We start from the raw sequence: 8,385 nt of genomic DNA, 5'->3' as shown, positions 1-8,385 counted from the left end.
CAATAACTCCTCCAGATTTAAATGTGGGTGGACAGGAATTAGTACATTGCCTTACTGAGCTGTAACCAGGCTTGGGTTATACCTGATATTAGTGAAAATTCAACTAAATGAGTATTGAAATACCAATAACACCAATTTTTTTCCATATGTTATCTTTGTCACAGCAGCCACGAGATTGATTCTACTCTCTGATGGCACAAACTCTTTTGTATCTGACAGATAAAATACCCAGTAAAGATAACCTTTTAAAAATCTGTGGTTTTCCTCTTGTGACTGAGTAGACATTCTGGCACTTCCTCTTTTTTCAAAAAAAACCCAAACAAGTAATAGAGAATTTGAAGCAGATAATAATATAATAATAATTTTCCTTAGGGTTTGATAACTGGACTCTGCAAGTTTTCATTCAAGCCAGTAAGGTTTCCATTTCTGGAATGGGCCGATAAAGGGTTAATTAGCAGTGTATCTTTTATTTGTTAGGATAAAGTGAATAATGCTTCAGTAGTCCTGTCACATTTAGCTGCTGAGCAGGGGGAGCAGCCAACATTTTGCAAACTATTTCATGTCCCAGCGATGACAAAGGCAACCATGCATATAGTCCTTAGTGTATAATATAAACATTTTCCTCTGCACGGATCTCATCTTCCAGGGCACTACAGCTCCTTGCACCTTCTGGCCTCCAAAATGCAACGAAGCTGTGCAAAAGAGTACAAACCATGCTGTTGAATAAAAAACAGACAACAGAAACACAGAGGAGCAGACAGCTAAATCAAGCAGCTCACTGAAAAAAATGTAAAATATGCAAAACCACTTATTTAAACATGATGGATAATTAATCATTTTTCCACTTACGAGACAACCCACACTTGAAATTTGAATGCTCCTTAATGCAATGAGCTGACAGCTAGACCCATTTTTGCTTACTAACTAATGATAAGTAGCAGCATGTATTGATTTATTTTTGCAGTGTTTCCTATTAAGATTTATAAAAGAAAGTCAAAGTATGCAGTGGAGGGATTAAACACACTGACAGCATTTTCTTTCTGCAACCTAGTTTGTCCAATTAGCTAAAGCAGAAACAGAATACTTACTTGGCTGTCTTCTTCGTGTTGTGTATATATTCTAAGGAACATCCAGAATGAAAAAAAAAAAGAAAAATAGAGAGAAACCAATTTTCTTTAAACCATCAGAAGCAAGTAAAGTAGCAGGTTAAAAATACAAATTAAAAAAATCAGTGTAAGAAACTAAATAAGGGAACTTCAAGCAGATATTTTCAGTGTAGGAAATCCCCATTGTTTCCATGAGATCAAATTCATATGGCTTGGTCTGAGCACGAACCTCTATAGGGAAAGTCTGGCATGTAGAAAAATATTAGATATAGTTATAAGAAACCTCCCATTGGGAAGGACTGGGACAACATGGCAACTGAGGAATGAGTAGGAAGAAATGAGTGGGGTAGGGGAAGTGGGCTTGTATCACTCTTATCTTCAGCAGACCCTGGGGTCGACTGGTTGCTAAGGAGTATGAGAAATAAAATGGCAAGACCAAGGTGGCACCTGCACCTTGTCATTCTGTGCCCCAGGGACTAAGGGGAAGAGCTGAGCTAGCAACCACAGAGGAGGGCACAGAGTCAAGCCATCCTTAGCTCACTTCTCTGAAGCAGAAGACATGTGGCATTTGCCACAGTTGTGATCAGATGTACCTGACCCATCCTTGAAAAACCATGTGTGAAAAGTACTTACTTCTACTGAGGAACAGAATCAAAATAAGGATGGCTAGAAGTACCACACACAAACCAATCCCAATGTATAGCCCATTTTCCGAATACTGCTGACTGGTAAGTGATACAGATATGTTCTGCCAAACACAAAACAGATGAGCATTAGTGACAGTAAAAGCAAAAAGCCCACACAGTACCCAAAGGCCATTTGTGTGTTTTGCAACCCTGCAGTAAAAGTACACTTGAAAGCAAGTGTATAGTTTGAGATACAAGACTAGTTTCAGGCAGCATCCCTGCAGCAGTTGTGTGAATCATGCTGTTAAACACTTAATTCTTGAGATAGTGGAAGAACCTGAAGGAATTAAAAAATCCATTTGTTCAGGTTTAAAAAAACAAACAAAATATTTGCCAAATAGTATTATAATTGAAATATCTCCAGGTGTCACACACACCATTTGTCCGTTTATTCAGTAGTTATTCAAGGCTTTATACCTCTAAGTAAATATGCCTCCTCTTTGCATTGATTTTTATTCAGGCAAAACTTCTTTCTGAAGCCAGCTGCTAGATATCTAACCCTTTCATGAGGAACTCAGGCCTGGGAAGATCCTGGAGTGTGTTACCTGACTTTAAACCTGCACATGCACCACTGTGAGTGCCCACAGCACATACTGCCTTGCAGTATGTCACAGCAGTCCTTCCCAAAGGCTCAATTGGCTGTCTTCTGTTTCTGATGAAATTTGCATGATGCCACTGCCTGTCACCCTGCAGTGTGTGCTGGAGGGCACAGCAGGACAGGCAAAAAGCTGCTGTTTAAGCCCGGCTGCATGGGGCGTGCAGGGGCATTGCTGTCCTGTCAGCTGCTCCCATTTCCACTCTTCCCCACACCCTGCCATACCTGCAGGTTTGAGGTTACGTCCCAGCAGCCTGAGGTGCTCGAGCAGGGATCAGAGGCCTGAAAGGCAATATAGATGTTGTTAAAGCTCTTCCTGCATTAGCAGGAAGCACTTTATGCATGCAAAGCAGTTTTTTTCCCTTTCATAATGAGCACACAAGCATTCTTTCACAAGTCTAAAAGCAGCCTATCAACAAACCCCTCTCTTTTGCAACCAAGCTAAAACAGTACAAGTGAACTGTAGGGATGACCCAATAATCTCTAATGTCCATCCAGTTTGTCTAAATATGTCACAGCACAACAGAGATGCTTACAGTCTGAGGAGCTTCTGAGGCAGAAACCGATGGCCATGTTCTTGTGATGGTAAAAGGTGATTTGCTGGTGCTCCCAGGAGCTGAGCAAAGGCAAGACAGACACATCACTTGCACAGAGAAGCACTCTGCCTTGACAGAGAGGTATTCGCACTGCTGATTTGGGAATACTGAATTTAAGTATCACACTGTCAGGAGTCTTGGCCCTGAATATCATAAAGAGGTTGGTATCTTCAGAGGGCAGCACAAAGCTGTGAATATTGGGCCCTCTGCTGCCCTTTTCAGATCTTTGAATTCCTTCCAGGAAACACTTAACTCTTGATGTTATCTCAACACAGGGCCTAGAAGGAAGAACTTACCGAAGTAGGCATCTCTTTTTGGAGCAAAGAGGCAGTGGATGCCTAAAGCAAACTTAGGTTATCTGATGAAAACTGATTAAGTTTAGCTCAGGGCCTTGAATGAGCAAATGGTGCAAAGTTAGAGAAAGCAAATGGTACTTCCAAAGGCCCTGACAACTATAGAATAAATGGACTGACCAAGTTGTGATAAATTTGCATAAGGACGTGCAGCATATTTTGAGGTAATTTTCCAGAGCAAAGCTGTTTGCAATATTTAAAATTCAGAGCTACAAACTTCTGTCTTCCATATAATTAGTCTCAGTTCTTCCATGTGTTGCCCAATGATCCATAACCCTCCTGAAAACAAAATCTCCTGTTCACATTATGACAAGCCGAGCTGTTTCCTTTGGTGTTTTAAATTGCTACCCTTATCCCAGAAGTTTTATTTTTAAGAGGACAGGATCATCTGCCACTGGAGATTCCAGAGCATTCCAACATCAGAGGCACCTGCCTTTTCCAGTTTCCCTCTGCCCAAATTTACACAGAGGAGCTTGTGTTTTGAAAACATACAAAATTGTTCCACCAACAGCTAAGGAAGATGTCATAGGGTTAAAAAACCCGTGAGTTCTAAGATTGGAAGCTACATTACTTGCAACCAGAACAGAGACACTCTGAGAAAGTTCTCACTTCTTCTTCTAAAAAGGGAAATAAAACTGTTGTAACATTTTAGAGATGCTTAGCTTGAAACTCTTGAGATGGAGGGAGAAACATGACATCCCTGATTTTTCTTTCAAAATCCAGAAAATAAGCTATTGTTGCAGTATGAGCTCTCTCTTGGGTACTGGAAATTAAAATTGTCTTTTTTAGACTGAAAAGATGCAGCTGTGTGGGTAGATGATAGAAATCTATAAACTCATGAATGAAACAGAGAAAGAGGGAGGAAAATCCATTCACTCTCTCTTCCACTACAAAGAGGGGTTGCCCTTTATTATATTTGCATATGCTACAGAGTACAAGGGCAGCTTCTGAGACACACTATACCAGGGTAGAAGAACCCTTTGCTGCTGAAATACAGAATTACTGCCCTGTTTCTACAGTCCTCCTTAGTCATCTGCTGTTAACTGCTACTGAGATAGGATCCTGAACTAGGTGTCCTTTGAGCTAGCCCAGTAGAACTGCTCTATGTTATAGAGCAACAAATACATTTATTAAATAGTGGGCACACCCAATGCCTAAAAATGTGTTTTGCTGTTCAAGGGATGCACTTCCAGAAGATAAGGGGGGATTTTATACCACAAAGAAAACAACATACCAGGATAACAGCCACAAGAAAACAATGCTTGCAGCACCAATCAAACATCTATATAAGTATACTGCCTGGAAGCAAACCTTCCCACATGTAGATGTTCCTTCTGTTGGACTCTCTACATAATGTCAGGCAGAATTTAAGCCCAAGTTCTGATCTCTGGTGCTAAGGTCATGTTTAGTAAATTTTAGCCAAGACATTTCCACCATCTATCATTTTGTTTCCTTCTTAAGATTCCCACTTGCAGTGTAGCGTAAATATACTATTGAGATGAATACTTGGGTAAGAGTTACCTGAGGTCTGTTCAGAGGTGTAAGTGTGAGGACTTGCAGTAGAGATTCTAGCTGATGTTAAAAAATAAAACAAAACCAACACGTTACAATTAACCTTAGTGTGCATTTATGTAGTGAAAAAATAGAAAATGTTTCTATAAAAATTTGCTAGCACCAGCTACCAAAGTACATTGGTCAGCCACTTGTTCCATATATTATTATGCTTTTTAAAAACATGAAAAAAAAATAAAATCAAAGGAAGATAAAGGAAGTTGATTTAAAAAAAAAAGTCTATACTAATTTTATGTCTCTGGGCTTTACTCTAGAACCAAGCAAGAAAAAGAAGCACTGCATTCTTCAAAAAAGCTGCAACTACAATGCTTTGGATGAATTAAGTACCCTATGCTGCCCTTTCTCTTATATCCCACAAATAGTCTTTCTAGCAAAGCTCAGTAGTGCTGTGCACCTCAAAACAAAGCATCATGCCCTGGGGTTGCAGCAGTGCCAAATACAGACTGATTTAAATAGCATTTGTCCTGGTTTGAGCCAGGATTAAGCCAATTTTCCTGTATCGCTACGTCTAGGCGGGATTCTGACCTAGAGGTGCTCGGTCAGAAGCCCATGATGGGAGCCTCGTGCCAGTGGCTCCTCAGCCAGTGGCTTAAACCAGGACAGCATTAACAGCTGATCCTCAAAGTCCTAAAGATCAATCATATCAATGATAATAAAAATAATTTCCACCACAAGCTTTGAAATCCAGCCTCAACAGCAGATTTACAACAATAGTACTGACAAAGAGCACCTCTGCACTCACCTTTCTCTATCACAACCTTGTGATTTGTCATCAGATCATTGAACAGCCCCGGGATCTCCACACGACAGCAGTATATCCCACTGTCTGCTTCCTCAGCATTCACGATTGTGAGGGACACGTTGCCCCTCTGCAGGTCCCCTTTCAACGTGTACCTGCTGTTGTACTGGTGAGACACCTTCCAACCATCTGTCCAGATAATGGTCCGATCACATTTTGAAGGAGGGCAGCTGCCACGACCCCAGCACATTGATGTGAGGTCCTGACTCCCCCTCACACTGTAAGAGCAGGGCACGGTGATATTCTCACCAACCTTTCCCTTCACAAGTGATCCTGATATTGTGGGGCCTGTGGACAAGAAGCCAAACATAGTTGCTGAACACACTGTACACAAGTGGAAGCTTCTCATGCACCCTGCATGCCCCAATAACTCCCATCTCACAAACACCACCAGGCATTACTGGATTGGGTTTTCCATGAATAGATGTGAATCCCAGCACGACTGACACAGTGAGGGATAATGATCAGGCCAGTGATTTATTCAGAATATGTCTCTAGCCAGAAAAAGAAGAAACAAAATTTCTACAGCCTGTGCAGGTAGGCAAAGAGGTGAAGAGAGAACAGAGATCAGATCTGTACAACTCCATGACTTCTCTTTAGCCACATGGACTCTGCTAACTCTATTTTTTTCCTTAGCTCAGATTTAATCAGAGCCACACACAAGGCAACAGCAAGACATTGGCTTTCATTAAAACCATTGTGGGAAACTCTTCCTCCATTCCAATGAAAAGCCACTAAAAAAGTTTCATCAGAATGGTCAGTACTCAACACATTTATATTACCTAGTGACAGATTTTGCCCATCCCTACCAGAAGAGATTTTTCAGAGCTTTTCTGAGAAATGTTATACCTTTCTGACTGCTTTATTTTCTTCCCTCACTCTTATGCAGTTTCTAACTTGTTTGGTTCCTATTAAAGGTAATTCTTCACGTTTCCAGAAGGCTGTGTCACATTACTCAAGTCAAAACACTGCAACCTAGCAGTCAGTAGCCCATGCATCACATCAAGATAGTTCCTTTTGCTATTTTAGACCATTTGGGTGAATATTCCCTGTAGGAAGGTTTTAATAAAAGCTGTGTCAAGTGCCAGCCAAAGTAATTTGTGCTCTGGTAATCCAGCTAGACCCATTCATAACCACTTCCTTCTAACAGGTAACACAGTGGGACTCCTGATGTGCACATTCTGTTTGTACTTCAAAGAAAACTGTCTGCAATATAGTGCCCAACACACTTCTTACTGAATTCAGTAACGTGGGAACACCTGTGTAAGTATTTTAATCTGCCTGTGTAAATATTTCAGGGATAGAATCCTCTGCAACAACTACAGGTAACAAATTATCTCCATTAAAAGTTTAGCCCAGTCTATAATTAGGAAGGGAGCTCCCCAAGGCGGGTCTGCCAACATGCACCAGTGGATCCCGAGCACTGCCTGCCTGGATGGCAGCTGCCTCTTGGGAAAAAGCTGGTTTGCCTGGCTCAGCTCATTCATTTTCCTAACCTAAGTCATTACAGCTCAAAATAAGTCTGCAGGCGGATTTTGCCACCATAGAACATTAGAAGTTGTAGATATATATATATATAGAGATATATATACTTCTGTTTATATTTTTTTTTTAATGCATGTCTCTCCATTTGAAATTCAAATAAGGGAGATATATATATAGAGATATATATATATATATATATAAAAGCAAGCTCAAAATGAATCTCATCATAAAAGGCTTTATGAAGAACTACAAGAAACTGTATCTGTATTATCACCTTTCTTTCTACTGAACAAATCCAACTCCAAATTGTTCATGCCTATCTACCTATAATGGTACACTCTGTAACCTGTTCTTTCCAGTGTTATTGCCTTTAGCAATATTTTCCTAGGATTGCTTTCTCAGAACATAAAAGGAAAAATTACCCATTTGTCCCAATAAAACTTCATATTGGCAAAAGAACACCAGAAGCTACAGCTGACCTTTCCCTTGCCTTTGCAATCATCCACCTTCACAAGACCTGTTCAAGTGAAACATTCTCTTCTTACATCTTTTCTAAAATCATTTTAAATTCTCTGCTCAGATCATTATCTAAACAATGCAAAAGATCACTCACTAATTAAATGAGCTGACAGCCCCAGAGGCAGCAGCTTTAAAACCATCATCCCCTGAATGTGATTTTGTTTTAAAAGAGGGATAAGGCTGGAAGACAACTATTGAACCACTGTCATAAAGTTCTATTCATAACACAAAACTACAGTTTCTGTGCTATGTGACACTCTTCCCATAACATAAGTGTCTCTCTCTGCAACCCTTGGAAACATTGATATGCACGTCACCTCCATCCATCTGCACCTATTCCTTTAGGCCCACTTAGTTACCTGCAAACAGGAGCAGAAGAATGCAGCTCAGGCAGAAGGAAGACAACATTGCTGCTGAAGATGAGGAGCAACACTGCCGTTCAGCCTTCAGGACACCCACATTCAATAAACCTTTTCTTCTTCACAAACTTCTGGTTTTACTCCTCACTACGTCATCTTCAGACACAGATGAGAAACACCCCCTGGTCTAACCCAGACTGCTCTTCCTGTGGTTAGTCTGCTCCTCCCTAACAGCACAGCCAAGGGCTGCTGGTAGCACACACATTCCAACTCTTGCTGACTGTGGTTTGACTAACAATCAGGTAACTTTGATAA

At 40.7% G+C, this 8,385-nt stretch overlaps 1 protein-coding gene across 1 annotated transcript; it reads right to left on the bottom strand.

Annotated features, from left to right (window-relative positions):
* Positions 1–598: 598 nt before the first annotated feature.
* HAVCR2 (hepatitis A virus cellular receptor 2) lies at positions 599–8,119 on the bottom strand. Its single transcript, XM_010002005.1, has 8 exons — positions 8,071–8,119; positions 5,651–5,995; positions 4,858–4,908; positions 2,924–3,003; positions 2,613–2,669; positions 1,740–1,854; positions 1,089–1,119; positions 599–692 (listed from the first exon to the last, which is right to left on the bottom strand). The coding sequence occupies exons 1-8, from the start codon at positions 8,117–8,119 to the stop codon at positions 599–601; spliced, it is 822 nt and encodes a 273-aa protein (XP_010000307.1).
* Between the last annotated feature and the right edge of the window lie 266 nt (positions 8,120–8,385).

Source organism: Chaetura pelagica, unplaced genomic scaffold, assembly GCF_000747805.2.
Source record: "Chaetura pelagica isolate M959 unplaced genomic scaffold, ChaPel_1.0 scaffold356, whole genome shotgun sequence".
Lineage (NCBI taxonomy): Eukaryota > Metazoa > Chordata > Aves > Apodiformes > Apodidae > Chaetura > Chaetura pelagica.
This window is presented reverse-complemented; position numbering and strand designations above follow the sequence as displayed.